This window comes from Ascaphus truei, chromosome 8 (genome assembly GCF_040206685.1).
Source record: "Ascaphus truei isolate aAscTru1 chromosome 8, aAscTru1.hap1, whole genome shotgun sequence".
Taxonomy (NCBI): domain Eukaryota; kingdom Metazoa; phylum Chordata; class Amphibia; order Anura; family Ascaphidae; genus Ascaphus; species Ascaphus truei.
In genome coordinates, this window is record NC_134490.1 from 6,342,631 (window position 1) to 6,358,710 (window position 16,080).

The 16,080-nt window shown below is 50.4% G+C and overlaps 1 protein-coding gene across 8 annotated transcripts in view; it reads left to right on the top strand.

Moving 5' to 3' along the window:
• Positions 1 to 16,080, top strand: part of LOC142501084 (heparan-alpha-glucosaminide N-acetyltransferase-like) — a 202,256-nt gene that overhangs the window by 46,223 nt on the left and 139,953 nt on the right. For all 8 annotated transcript variants that reach the window (XM_075610413.1, XM_075610415.1, XM_075610416.1 and 5 more), the window contains one exon: positions 11,585 to 11,667. In XM_075610413.1, coding sequence (XP_075466528.1) covers positions 11,585 to 11,667 — 83 coding nt within the window. The remainder of the gene's footprint in view (positions 1 to 11,584; positions 11,668 to 16,080) is intronic.

The following is a 16,080-nucleotide window of genomic DNA, read 5'->3' on the forward strand; positions in this document are numbered from 1 at the left end:
GTGGAAGTGGACAAGCCACTTCCAACTCTGAGTCAGGGACATCTAAGTTTAAGTTATCGCTCAGACGAGCAGCTTTTTGTTTGGCTTTGTTTTCTGTTTAAACTGTGGCAGTCTCAGTGCCTGGGACTGAATAAACCAGGCATAGCCTGTTTAAAGGAACAGTACGTGACGTCTCATCATTTAACCTACCCTAAAAGACCGTGTTCTAACAGTCCCGGACAGACGGCGGAGCCCCGGAGTAAGCCGTTTGTCACAATATATATAGATATAAAATGTTTGTGAGTATGCATACATATAGTGTGTGTGATTTAAAAAATTTTTTTTTTTTACATACTGTACATTTAAAAATAACTAGATTCAACCTATTAAATATAACACTGCCACCAATTCACTTGGGTCCCAGGTGGCACTATCCTTATTTGAAGCAGAGAGAACTGCCTGGCAAAAAACATCACATTTGTACAAATATGACTTTGTGAATGTGCTTTAATGTATGAATAAAAGCTATATTTTACCTGGTTTTATTTTTTTATAGGAACAGCAGTAATTTGAAAGGGTGTTTGTAACAGCGCTCTGCTCCTTTGTAATAATACCCTCTCCCGTTGATTCCTTAATCTCTCACTCTCCATCCCAAAGACAAATGTCCCCCGCTCCTCGGCGCGGGCAGCGTGGGCAGGAGATGCGTACCAGCTGGCCTGGACGCAGTAATGATGACAAAATGAAATCAAGCTGATAGCCAGCGAGACTCGGCCATTCATCATGGGCTGCGGGAATCGAGTTTGCTGATGAAACATTTCGCCCGGAAGATTCTGTGCTCTGTCTTCTTTCTATTAACCCTTTTGCTGATGGGTGAGATTAGGGGGTTCAGACCTTCTTCATTGAATGGGGAGACTCTTCAAAGCTTTGGGGAAAAAGGTCCTAGTCCCCAAAGACCTCTGTAGAGTCAAAGTTTCTCCCCCTGGTTTTGACCCAGGACATCTGAATCCCAATCACTATTATCCTAGGACTTGTACAGCTGGAGTGACCCATCGAGATTTGTGAATCGGATCAGAACATTTCAACCGGAACTGGCCGGAGTTTTGCTTTTCAATATATGGGATGCTCTTCTAGGGTCAGACTGCTACAAAAGGGTTACACCCGTCCTGCAGGATAGAGAGGAGCAAAAACCCCTTTAACAATGAAGGGGTTAAAGAAACATTGTAGATCCGAAGGGGGAAACATACTTATATCCCCTGAAAATAAACATGGTACATTGTATAATTCTGCGGAGTATCTCTATCCACTTCCAGACTCCCACTGCCCAGTGTTGCAAAGTCCGAAATATATATAAATAATAATAATATATATAAATATATAAATATTGTTATCTGTTCTCTGACGAGAAGCTGTAACTTCATGAAACTCTGCTTGCCTTGCTTAGCAAAATCTTCATTTTTGTGCTACCAGATTAAGAGCCATGTTCCTGGGGTTTCCTGACCAGGGGACGGCTTTTGACCTGTTCCCCAGCAGTTTGCTTCAGAGCGTGTGGTCCATGGACGCAGCATCCTAATCACTTCCTATTGGTCAGGCTGAGTGATAGGATGTAGTCTCTTATTGCCAGTTCATTTGTCTCCATTAAATAGAATCGCACAGAGTTTGAGTGGAATCTCGGATATAATTGGAGAGTAGATTTATTTTCGGCCTCGCTGACCTCAGCGGGGACCCAGGGGCAGATGCTTCACAGTTTATACTGGGGGCTCCGTCCGCATAACGCTGTCTGCATCTGATATATTACAGGCTTTAACATCCTTTTAATCCTCGGTATATTAAAGGTCATTGCGTGTAACTGTAGCCGCTGTAGTGTCGCACTGGTCAATGGAGTCCAGAACGGATAGAAATTCCACCCCCACTGGGAACAGCAGGAAAGTGAAAGCCCTCACCCCTGTAACATCTTCTGTGCCATTTTATCTTCTTTGCTGCCAAAGTTATATAAAGTTGTATAAAACCGTTATGGATTTATGACCAAATACCACATAATATACAATGCACACTGTATATGTGAGGGGGGTTTAGACCATGGGTGCTCACCTCCAGTCCTCAAGACACCCCAACAGGACAGGTTTTAAGGACAACCCAGCTTCAGCATAGGTGGCTCAATCAGTGCCTCTGTTTTCTGCAGGGATATCCTTAAAACCTGACCTGTTGGGGGGGGGGGGTCTGGAGGACTGGAGTTGAGCACCCCTGGTTTAGACCATGTTGAGGTCCTATGTGGGGGTTTCCCAGACTCCGTAGCAGCTGGGTAAGTGGTGCAATCTGGCAACAGAGTAGCTACCGGGCATTTCTCCATAGAGGAGAAAGAAGGCGCTCCATTGTAGGAATCACTGGAGGCCACACTAGTAACAGAGCAAGCCTTATCAATCAGGCCCTCTGGTTCCACCAACTGCGGAACCTCAGCATAGCGTTGCCCTCCGGCGGTCCTGCCGAAAGGGTCTCTAGAAGCATCTCAACAACGATAGGGTTAAGTATGGGATCACTCCTCTCTTCTGGGATGGAATTCGCAGGTTCGTGCACTTCTGTCGATCCAGGTTAACTGGTATAGGGAGGTGTCGCGTCAGGTTCTGTGGGACTTTCGAGGCCAGAATCGTCGGTTTTGTTCGGGTCTCCACTCCCTTCAGGCAGAGTTGATCAAAACTACGGTATCAGATGCGTGATCCAGTGGCTAGAGCTCTACGCCAGGCCATCCAACAGAACAACCCCTCCTTGGTGAAGCGCGCTCCTACCGACAGTCGCGATCATCATAAGGGAATGGGGCAAGTTCTGCATAGAGCGTGTCCTCCTCTACAGGATCGTCCCGTACCATAACCAACCCGATAGGAGACAACTGGTACTGCCCCGATGCTTGGAGTAACAGGTTCTACATTCACTACATGATGAGCATGGACATCTGGGCATAGATAAGACCTTGTATACTGGTTAGATACCCCCGCTTCAGCTTGTAGTGAATGGAGTGGTGCTTAGAGGGGCAATTTATAATTAATACTAGAGACACACAGAACATAGTTGTCACGTGTAAACTTTGGATCTGAGTGATGCAGATCTTTAGTACTCAGTGAATATACTGTTAGTTGTTGAGACACTGCTTGAACTCCTAATTGTAACAAATTAGGAGTTGTTGCTAAGAGCTGCACCTTTAAGGACTAGGAGACAGGTTAGTAATATACAACCCTTGCCTAATTGGTGCTTCTCTTATACATATATGTTGTAGAACTGGCACTCCAGGTGTAGGTAACTGGTAGGGATACTAGAAGCTGTTAATATAAAATCCTTTATACAAATATAGTGCTCGGATGTCAGCAGGATAGTATTCCCTTAAACATATCAATGTACTCTATTTAGCCAGATAAACAGTAGGTCATTCCCTTTTTTATGTGGCTCATAAGACCATCAGGTCTGTTTTGAGCCCTTGAATGTGCCGCCACCGAGCCGCGCTGACTGCCTCTAATCACATGCAGTCAGCGTCTGTGAACAAGGGCTCTGCGCGTGCACGTGACTGCGTGGTGCCGACGCGCGCGTTTCACTGGTATGCTTTTTCAAGGCCAAGTATTAGGGGCTTTTTTGTTACAATTAGGAGTTCAAGCAGTGTCTCAACAACTAACAGTATATTCATTGAGTACTAGTGTCAACCAAAGATCTGCATCACTCAGATCCAAAGTTTACACGTGACAACTATGGTTCATATTCTATGCTTACGCACAACAGATCCAAGTTGGCGTTAGCACACATTTGGTGCACACCTACCAATAACTGTATAATAATACATTTATACCTTTACCTGACTGCAATATTTAGCAGCACAGTGATAGGTTTTGTTTATCCTGTGCACCAATAAGTACCCATATACTGTGGCACCACATATATGACAACTACTGTCGGTCCCTAACCACCTACCTCTAGCCAATCGCTCCACATGAAGGTTGCTAGGGCCAGTGAGTCCACAAACACTGGACCTTATTACCCTATCTGACACTCCTTGGGAGATATTCATCCAAGGAGTACAAAACACTTGTTACTATTTAATACTTGTTTTAAACCCCATTGTTTTAACTTTGTTTAATAAAATATTTCTTTTTAAATTTACTCATCATCTCACATAGGAATAGAGTGCTATACATAGATAAGACCTTCAGCCTAGTGAGAGACCGGTTCTTCTGGCCCAAAATGAGGGAGTCAGTATAGCGTCACTGTCGAAAGTGTCTGCGGTGTATATAGAGGAAGACGCTGCCCATACGCGCAGCCCCAATGGGCCACCTATAGAACTCTGGGCCCATGGACCTAGTCTGCATGGACTTTCTCTGTATTGAGGCAGACTCAAGGGGCATCGGGAAACTCCTGGTGGTGACCAACCACTACACCTGATACGGACAAGCTTTCCCGACTAAGGATCAGAAAGCTCTCACAGTAGCCAAAGTGCTGTGGGAAAAGTACTTCGTCCACTATGGGCTGCCGAATCGGATGCACTCCGACCAGGGGAGAGACTTCAAGAGCAAGCTTATCAAGGGAGCTTCTCAACTTGCTCAACATCCAGAAGTCTAGGACGACTCCATATCATCCAGAGGGAGACACTCTGCCGGAAAGGTTCAACTGAACCCTGCTCGACATGCTAGGCACCCTAAAGGGCTCCCAGAAAGCCAAATGGAGCAAGCACGTTGAACCGCTAGTGCATGACTACAACTGCACCAGGCATGAATCCACAGGGTTCACAACATACTTCATGATGTTCGGGCGAGAGGCACGACTGCCTGTGGACATCCGTCTCCGGGTATCTACGGATGGGATACCCAATATGCCGCATTACAAATATGTGAGACGACTCCAAGATAGTCTTCACAGCGTGTACCAGCTGGCGGAGAAAGCCACCGCCAAACTGAATGAGGGCAACAAGCGATGATATGACCACAAGGTCCATCATTGAGAACTTCGGCCTGGAGACGCCGTTCTCCTGCGAAATCTAGGAATCCCTGGCAATATAAGCAATCCCTGGCAATAAGCTGGCGGACCGTTGGCACGAAGCTCCCTTCAAGGTAGAGTCACAGATGCTGGGCCTCCCTGTCTACAGAATCTGAGACGCAGATGGTAGGGTAAAGGTCTTGCACCGCAATCCCTTGCTGCCCATTCCTCAAGTGAGGGACAGTGACCCCGAACCAGAGACAGTAGTAACGGCCAGCAGGCCTGAGGGGTCCGACAGAGTCAGTGTAAGGGATCGGGGGACATGCTCCCTACAGCGGGTCCCTGCTGCCCTGGCTCCCAACACCGCCACACTCTCCGTGCGCCCTCCCCGCCGGCTCCTTACCTGCTCCGGTCGGGCGCCGCTCCTCTCCTCTGCGGCACACGCTGTCTCCTCCCACACGCTGCCGGGGTGCGCACGCGGGAACCTTACAGGGCGCGCGCGCACACCTGATCCTCTTTGCCGTCCTCACGCACTTCTGGCTCCGCCTCCCATCAGCTGCAGGCAATCTCCACCGCTCACCTGGCTGGCTCCCACTCTGGGCCCGCTCAGGCATGCCCCCGCTCCGCCTCTTACTCCCATTGGTCCACCTACATATATAACCCCAGTCTGCCCTCTCCTTCCTCGCTCTGCATAGTTTTCCTGTGGCTCTTGTAGTATGGAGGTCTATGCCTGGCTCTCATGTGTCTTTCAGCTCTCGCTCCAGACCCTGCCCCTGTATGCTAGCCTTGGATTTGATCTTGGCTCTCGTTAGACTTCGTGTACCTCGCTACCCCTTAGACTCGGCTTTGGACCTCACTACGCTGCTCTCTCCTGTCCTCGACCTACGGCTTTCGGATCTTATCACTCGGACCTCTGGTGCCCAGGACGCGGCACCATCTGGCTAACCCTTTCTCACCAGACCCGGCAACGCGCCCTACCACACTCCGGGCACGCCCTCACTGCTTTGGGTGCGTGTTATACCCTTACCCACCTCAGTACTGGGGACTGGCCAGGTCTGCGGGCAGTTCAGCGTTACAGTCAGTGACCGAACCAAATCAGGATCCCATGGAGGGAAACTCCTCTAATTTAAATGGAGACTGGTGGGCACCTCCCGATGGAGTAACGGGTAATGGGCTCATGTCACATGTACCCACCCCACTGGCGTCAACCAACCGTCCACTTGACCGAAGAAACCCGAGCTTCGTTCCTTTAAGAGAAATTTCAGTTACTGATTCACCCCTTATGAGAGGGACAGGGCCTCAAGCCCATGACCGCAGCTCCCAAGAGGGAGATGCGGAAGAAGAGACTCGCAGAAGTTGGTGAGTAAGACACCCTTTCACTAGAGCGGCCTACGATTCCTTAGGGTCACCTCACTACAAGTCTCAGCAGCTGTCTCGGAGCAGGTTGGCATCTGTTATAGCCATGTTTAACGAGCTGTACAACATTGGCGAAACGGCAGGCGAACCCTGCTCTGTGCAGGAGTCGCTCCGGGGAGGCTGTGGGCTAACCGGGGTGCTCCGTGACACAGGTGGCCATCTTTGTTTGTGCGCATGCGCAGTACAAGCCTCGCACATGTGCAGATAGTTAGGAGTTGCGGCGGCCATTACCAGGCTCCGCACGGGACTATGTGTCCCAGCAGCCCCAGGGGCTGTGTGGGGGAGCACTGCCAATAGGGATGCAATATCCCCGGCAAGCAGAAGATACATTTGGCGTGCTAGACACCGCATGCCAGTCGGGAGCAGGACGGAGAGGAGAATGGTAGTATCCAGGGAGCAATGGTCTGCTGGACTAGGCTAGAGTTCCCTCCCCCCCAGGTCCAAGCTAGGCCCAACTCACTCTAGGTTGTGGTTGCTGCAGGGAAGGCTCATAGGTAGGGACGCTTCCCCAGTAACAATATAGTATCAGTGCCACGGTGACAGATGCCACACGGTTTGCGCGGCCTGCGGTCTGGGACCAGACCCCAGGCACTTCTAAGAGACACTTGAAAAGGGACACACTCCAACGGGAGCTCCCTCAGAGGTGGACTGGACGCCTGAAGATCCGTGCAGCGTGGGACCACGTTGCGGCCCAGCAAACCATCAGCCAAGGTGCCCTGGTCTGGCCTAAGACCAGGAAGGTATCGCATCCACAAGTGCACCAACGGCCACACACACAGTGAGTAGCGCTACTCCACACACTATTTGGGTGGGCCTGGTCTGTGGACACTGGTTGGTTAAGTGCCCGGGCACCTCAGTACTTTGGGGGTTCCACCGGAGTGGTGTTATTTTGGGGGCAGTATTTTGTGGGTGCACTGTATATTATATTACCGTGTTAGTATTCAGTAAACCTATTGTTATATACTGGTGTGTGCATCATTTCACTGTAATTGGTCCTGCGATGGGTTATCCCGCTGTGCCGGGATCCCTCCCAGGTGGCAGCGCTTCATCAAGGAGAACGACAGATCACCCCAAGCTCCCAGCGGTGGAGGCTCAGGCCTTCTGTGAGCCACAGGTAACGTGGTTTCCCTTAGTCACGGGGGAAAGGGGGCTGCATATATATATACTAGCTTTTGTGCCCGGCTTCGCCCGGGGAATGTAATATTGAATACATCTCCCCGCCCACCCTACCCCCCAGCTGCCGGCACATCTCCCGTCCCCCCCCCTCACCCCCCCTGCTGCTGGATGTAGTGCGGGGTGAGATTTGTCTCTGTGTGTGTGTCTCCCCCCGCAAGCACATCTCCCCCCCCCCCCCGCTGCCGGAACATCTCCCTCCCCCCCGCTAGCACATCTCCCCTTCCCCTCCCCCCCACTGGCACATCTCCCCCCCTTCCCCTCCCCCCCGTTGCCACATCTCCCCCGCAGATCTCACATCACATACACACACAGAGACACAGAGACACACACAGCCCTGATCCAGGCAAGGACACACCCACTCCCTTAATAGCCACGCCGCCCCCCCCCCCCCACTCCTGCACTAACATTTTTGCTGGACAGCCGAGGGAAACTTAGAATCTCCATAATTTAGGAGGTGAGTCACATTGAAAGCTCAAAATAGTTGCGTTGACCTACAAATCCGCAGCAGAATGTCCAGTGAAAGTTTTGTTTTGCTACGTGTTGCCGTTTCTGAGATTCGATGCTTCGGACATACAAACAAACAAACAGACGGAATCCAACTTAGAATTATAGTATATATAATATATATATATATTTTTACATTTATATTATATATTTTTTTTTTTCTTCAATATATATTTATTAGTGCCTTGCAGGCCTCAGTGGCAGTGAAGGTATTAACATCGGGTTGAAGTGTTACATACAGTATTCAACTCTCCTTGCTGAATGAGAGGGTCTTCTTAGGCACATATGGGGTTAACGTAGTCAGAGTTCTCCTGTGAGACTAGCAGGTGCTGGTTTGGGAGTTAGGAAATGGGCCTTAGGATGTCCGCACTGAGCCCCCATCAATCTCTGGTTTATTGCTCTGCTATCTGCTGGTCATTGTCTAATCACAGCTCGGCCCCAATCTTGCTGGTCTTTGAAGTCCTTTGGGCAAGCGAGGACCCATTACTCACAGAAGCCCCGTAATCCTGTTGTGTAAGAGATAAGAGCTCATTTCCTGAAGCCCCACCTCTCACTCTAGAGGAAGGCCCAGCTTGGTTAAAGGTGCAGTCCCACTTAGAGGCACCGTGAATTAACCTCTTTGCTGCCAGAGGGGCTAACTGAAGCAGGGATATCCTGAACCCCTGACCTGTTGGTGGCCCTTGACCATAGCACCATCCACCCAGCAAAATAATGGGAATAAGCGCATCAAACATAAGTGCACATTAGGAAGAAAAGGAGTTCTTGCCCCAAGAGTTTACAATCTAAATGGCATGTAGGGAGAACATACAGAGACAGAAGGGCGGTGTTAGGCTAAGGCCGTACAGCCTTCACCCGTGCCATGGGGGCGTGCCTAGGGGCGTCATGGAACTGGTTCGCCCTCATTGGGCGCTCACGTGACCTGCGTGTCGCGCCCGCTCCTGCTGCCTCCCGTACTTAGGGTGACCAGATTTTCAAAATGAAAAACCGGGACACATTAAAAAATTATTTATAAAACAAATTACATCACATGACAACGAGACACTGACGTCAGGAGGTGACATGTTGCCATGACAATGTGGCATCACGTGATGCCTCGGGGCCATAATGCGACCCGTTGTCATGTCAACTTGATGCCGCGTGACGTCACGGAGCGGCTCGTTGTTATGGAAATGTGCATTACGTGACGTCGCGCAGCCATGTTAACGGAATTTGGAGGGGAGGTTACAGCCAAAGGCAAGATAAATATATAATAAATAGATCTAAAAAAATGTTATCTCCACACAGAGCCACTGACCCACACACCCACTGACCCACACACCCACTGACCCACAGAGTCACTGACCTACACACAGAGCCACTGATCCACACACCCACATACACGGAGCCACTGACCCACACACACGGAGCCACTGACCCACACACCCACACAGAGCCACTGACCCACACACCCACACACATAGAGCCACTGACCCACACACACTGAGCCACTGACCCACTGACCCACACACCCACACAGAGCCACTGACCCACACACACAGAGCCACTGACCCACACACCCACACACACAGAGCCACTGACCCACAGAGCCACTGACCCACACACCCACACACATAGCCACTGACCCACACACCCACCCACACAGACACACAGAGCTTCTGACCCACAGAGTCACTGACCTACACACAGAGAGCCACTGACCCACACACCCACACACAGAACCACTGACCCACACACACTGAGCCACTGACCCACACACACTGAGCCACTGACCCACTGACCCACACACCCACACACTCTCTCTCTGTCTCTGTGTCTCTGTCTCGTCTCGTCACTGTGGAGCATGGAGGGGGGGAAGCCATCTTGACTGGCAGCAGGCACCTCACTTCCGGCTCTCACTGCTGAGGCTCCGCTGTCACTAACCCCGCCCCACCCTCTGCTGTCAGACCGGCCTCCTCTCTCCTCTCTGTCTGAATTCTGTGCTCTCTGCTACCCCCCCTGCTCTGATGGCCAAATCCAGAACAGCCACAAAAAAACGAACATTGAAAAAAATGCGGGGCAGCCGGGACAGCCATTAAAAACCGGGACTGTCCCGGCTAAACCGGGACACCTGGTCACCCTATCCGTGCGGTCTATGGGCGCGATCAATGCCTTTAGGCAATGTGATCGCGTCCCGTGCGGACGACTCAGCGCAGTCTGCAGCAGTATGGACCTGCCCTTATGGTGCGTCTGGAAGGGGTGGGTACCTTGAAGCTACTCAAATGCTCCACTATGGAGGGGAATTTTGAGATGGCCTTGAAGGGGGGGGGGGGGGGGGAGAGGATAGAGAGAGATGCGGATATTGAGGTGAAGGGTATTCCAGAGGTGAGGGGCAGTTAATAAGAAGGGTTTTGCATGGGAGAAGTTCTAGAACAAGGCCATGCTCTGAGGGTAGAGGGTGGCAGGCTAAGGGTAAATGTGAGGAAGTACGGAAAGGGTGGTGGATTCCTGGAATAGCTTCCCAACAGAGGTGCTAGGGGCTAACACAGTAAGGGAATAAAAAATGCTTGTATAGATACAAGGCTAAATATGAAAGAAATCCCCAAAAATCAGGTTTTACAGCAGATAGGAACATGGGCAGACACGGTGGGACAAGTGGCTCATATCCTCCGTCACATTCTGTGTGTACTGAGCGGGGCGGGAACACGTTGCCATGAGCCTGCGGGTTGGGTTTAAGAAGTAACTTCCTTTTCATGATATCTCAAATCTTGGTACAAATGCAAAATGGCAACGCGATCCCAGCTAAATAAATGGGAGTTGGGCTCCGGTGTAGGGTGCTGCCCGATCTTGCACCAGACAACCCTGAAAGCCTTGAAATGCAAAGCCTGCCAATTCATACGCAGCTATCAGGCATCTGGGAATGACACGCAGATCCATCATGGAGAATTAGATAAGGCATCCTTCCTGTTCTGTTAACATTGTAATTCAATCTCTGCCCAGGACTGGCTCAGGGTGGAAGGGCCTCTTCTTTTTCCTCTAATGGAGGCTTTGCTCCATTTGCCATGATGGAGACATTATTATGTAAGCTTCCCGGGGAGGAATAGTGTGCAGGAGAGAAGCTGCACTGTACATCAGCTGGACTGGAGTTAAAGGGACAGAATCCTTATCAGGACTAAAATACAGACAGAGGAGCCGCAGTAAAGTACAAGCACCGTGCAATTGTTTTCCATTCTCCCTGGGCACCTTTAGAAAGTAATATATGTCTCCCAACCAGATATATTAACTATGTAGATCAGGGGTGCGCAACTCCAGTCCTCAAGGGCTACCATCAGGTCAGGATTTCAGGATATCCCTGCTTCAGCACAACTGAGCCACTTGTGTTGAAGCAGGGATATCCTGAAAACCTGACCTGGTGGTGGCCCTTGAGGACTGGAGTTGCGCACCCCTGATGTAGATGGTAATTATTAGGAGGTTAAACAGAGCAGCCTGTTTCCCTGTGCTCCCGGGGGCCACTGACACACAGCATCAAACGTTTGGGACTGTCCGGTTTCTTAAAATGTTCTGTTCTTTTCTACTTTCAATGCAGGGTCCTGCTTCAGCGACTGAGGATAGACAAGAATCTGAGACACCCAAACGGAGACGTCTGCTTTCCCTGGACACCTTCAGAGGGTAACATACCAAGTTTCCCCATGACTAAGGGAGTACGCGTGCTGAGTGTTACCTGCGTGGCTTACAGGAGGCCTAATCCTCCGCTACTGGGAGCCTGAGGTGATCGCGTTCGTTGGTACACAGCGCCTCCACCTGAGATGGATCCTAGCGCAGCAGGATAACCTCTCACAGGAACCAATACAGCAGTAAATACACACAGGTTATATAAAAGGAGTATTTACTGAACATGCAACTCTACCAAATAACTGTACCATACAGTATACACAATAATAACACAAGGCAGTATCCCCAGAGTACTTTGGGGTGTGGTGGCACCAATATCCCTGGTGTCCTTCTCCAATGTCAGTCCCCACCCAAGTGTAGGGAGTAGCACCACCCCTGTGCACGTTACCTCCCTGGGCACTCCTGTACCCAGGTACCGCTGAATAAACACGAGGATCCGTCTGATCCCACGACGTGAGTCCTCTAAGAATCCCTCTGCTCCGTATCCGGTCCACTGCGTGGGATGAACTCCCGCTGTAGGATCTCACCGTCAGAGTCTCTAATACATGGGCCGGGGTCTGGTCCCAGACCGCAGGCCAAACACACCATGTGGTGTCTGTCACTGGTGTCCTGACATGCAGCTACTGGGGGAAGCTTCCCTATCTATGGGCCTTCCCTGCAGCAACCACAACCTGTGAGGAATCGTGGCCTAGCTGGGACCTAGGGGGGATCTGGCCTAGTCCAGCGGAGCACTGCTCCCTGGACACTACCTTCTCTTCCTGCGTCCCTGCTCCAACTCAAGCGTGGTCCCCAGCGCACCAAATGTATCTTCTTTGCTCTCTGGGAATCCGGGCGCCCTATTGGCTATCAGGCCCCACGTGGTCTACAGCCCCTGGGGCTGCTGGGACTTGAGGTCCTGTGCGGAGCCTGTTTAATGGCCGCCGCTCTGCACTGCACATGCGCACCTGCTCCATTGCGCATGCGCGAAGAAACAAGATGGCGGCGTCCTGCACTGGCATCCGCCGCGGAGCTCCGGCGACCCGCTCGCCACGCTACCTATACCGCCGGGTTCCCTGCTCCTTTCCGGGTCCCCCCGAAGCTCTGGCGGCACTTGGCAGCCGCCCCCCCCCCCTTCACGCGCCCCGGGAGGTAAGGGGACCGGGCTACACTTACTTAGAGAACGGTTACACGGAGCAATAAGAGGAGTCACAGGGACACCTGTTAGAATGGGGTGCACCAAACTCTGCCCTCCACCCGGTTCCTTGCGGCATAAACCTGTCTTTCAGTGATCTAGGCGTAAAGGAAGAAGCTTGATTAAGAAAGTGTCTTACGGCCAATTAATTTGCAATAAATAAACAATAATACAATTCTGACTGCATGTAGACACTTCCATTCTCCCTGCTTTATAGTTTGCCCTCTTATACACAAATTCCCCTATATTATCAATGGCTGCCTCTTTATTATAAAATAATACAGTACTGCCTGGCATAATACCCACGTCACTGCCAGACGGTCCTGAAACCCATTGCTTTGCAATCTAGTACTGTGCATTATTATGGCAGGGAAGGGGTTAAGGTTGGACAAAGCCTCCTCCTGCCCCTGATACGTTATTCTGCATTTTGGCCGTGCTGCAGAGCTAATACATTTAGCACGATGCTGATGAAATCTATGTGCTTTTTATATCTACTTTCTGATTTGCTGCAGAGAATTTTCTGCCCAGTCATGGCACAGAGACGGGCAGCCAGGCTCCCAGGACTGCAGTGCCCTGTGCCAGCTTGATGCAAAGTATAGGTGTCCCTGTAAACCCTAATCAGCTGGAAGGGTGCAACATTGAAAAGGAGTCCCTGCCCCGAAGAGCTTACAATCTAAGTAGTAAGTAGGGAGACAGAAGGAAAAATGGATGCATGGGATTATAATTTAATGCAGTGTTACTCCTCTCCTGGCGCCCCATATACAGTAACCACCCCCATATTGCTTACTGACCCAACTAAGCAAGGGCAGATTGCCTCTAATGGTTGTACATGACAAATTATGCATTTAAAGCCATTTCAATAGAAAACGTCCTGCTTCTGCAGCTTCAGAAATTGACCTAGTTACCTAGCAAGTGGCATTCCTGCACTATCCCGCTCCAGATGTGCATGTAGTACTGGCTCAGGAACATCTTAATGCAGCAGATTTCCCATAAAACCCCAGGTGCATGTTTTTTACAAGGCTGGAAACATCCTGCTCTGTGATATTCACTCCGCTGCGACACAAAGTTACCGGGAATAATGAGGTCCGGGCTTGGTAAACTGACGCATCATGTAATCAGTAGGACAGGGGTGGCCAATCCAGTCCTCAAGGGCCACCAACAGGCCAGGTATTAGGGATACACCTGCTTCAGCACAGGTGAAGCAGGGATATTCTTAAAAACCTGGCCTGTTGGTGGCCCTTGAGGACTGGAGATGGCCGCCCCTGCAGTAGGATTTGGTTTACTCACGGGCCCTGGGAGCCCTGGCGTTTGCAACCATAACACACAGATCAGACACCGGGAATTGAACCAGGCTCCCCTGCTTCAAACTCAGTGCCAGTGAGTGTCGTTACTCACTGAGCCGCTCCTTCTCCCAGGCTCCCCTGCTTCAAACTCAGTGCTAGTCAGTGTCGTTACTCACTGAGCCGCTCCTTCTCCCTTCGATAATGAATATCCAACCCTACCATGGACTGGGAGTGCAATTTACTTAACCACTTTGAGATGAGTAGTGGGCAGGAAAAAGTATCAAGAATGGAGGAGGGACACTGCATACTTTTAACCCAATCACCACTGGAGGGATCCTGGCCCCTTTGGCAGTTAAAGGGTTGTAGCTTCCCTATCAGCAGAAGCGGCTCTAAATGAGTACATGGTTGGAAGGGGTCGAAGTTGTCATTTTGTGTCGCCCATATTAGCAGGAGGGAGGCAGTTTTAACTCCCTGTGCTGGAAAGCGTCCGAGTTATTAAGTCACGGCAGTGTCCCATATAACAGGATCGCTGGCACGCATACTGTATGAGATGCACAGAGGGGAACGTTGCACGGGGACAGAGGGGATGGATTTTGGCTTCTGTAGGCTCTCTCGCAGCCTCCCTGGTGCATTCAGTTTCCAGTCCTGAGAAAGCTGATGAAGGGAAAGGCCCTGGGAGCGGATTCCTTACTGAGGCGGTGTTAGCGACACACCACAGGACACGGTGAAATTATTAGGTACCACGTATAAAGCCAACGGGAAGTGTGGAACGCGTTACAAGCTGAGAGTGCATATAGCACCAATGGGGTTCCCAGGGATTAGAGGATATATTTGTGTAAAGACAAGCTGGGGTGCTCAACTCCGGTCCTCAAGCCCCCCCAAACAGGTCAGGTTTTCAGGATGTCCCTGCTTCAGCACAGGTGGCTTGGTCTTTGACTGAGCCACTGATTAAGCCACCTGTGCTGAAGCAGGGATATCCTGAAAGCCTGACCTGTTGGTGGCCCTTGCTAGAGGGACGTGTTTCAATATTACTTTATGGGAAGGTAACGTCCTTTATAGACTTTCATAGGATCATTCTCACTAATTGCACTAAAACTCTTTAACATCGGACAATAAAAGTGGTTCAAGCTGTATATATATATATATATATATATATATATATATATATATATATATATATATATATATATGTATAGTGATGCGTTAATATGCATCAGTATCCCACATAAGAGACTGTGTCCACGTGCTGTCCGGGCAGTGCGGTGCTGGCAGCGGGAGCAAAGAGCCCGGTCATTACTCAGCAGGGAGGTCACCACCAGGTTATGGGCCAATTTAAGCCTCTCCAGCAGGCTTCCTGTGACACTGCCCGGCTAACACAATGAGCTTTTGATACAAGCCATTGATGAGACCCCTTCTCTAGTTCAGGATCCTGTGAAGTGTTCTTGGTCCCATTAGCGGAGGTGGATTTAAAGCAGCCGTATTACTGGGAGACGGGTTCCTTTGGAAATAGCCAAGCACACCGTGCCATTAAGCAATATGGGCTGTGTCTGCGCATTCCCAATGCTGCAAAGTGTATCTGCTCCTCTAGAGCCGGGGGGCTCGACTCGTCCTCAAGCCCTCCGAACAGGTCAGGTTTTGAAGATATCCATGCTTCAGCACAGGTGGGAGGGGGGTGGATGAGGACTGGAGTTGAGCCCCCTGAGCTAGAGACCAGAGCCCAAAATTACATGACTGTTTCCCAACAATAATTACAGCTAGCACGTCTCTGAAAGGCTCATCCAGGACAGTTTCATGCAACGGCGATATATTCCAAATAAAAGGCGCTGCTCTGATCGACCGCGATCTGAGATACTTTACGTCAAAGCGTAACGCGTTCTGGTGATACTGTATGTGCGCGGGTATTGTGGGAGCCACAGTTATTTCTGACTTTGTGCCTCTGCACAGATCTTTACTAAG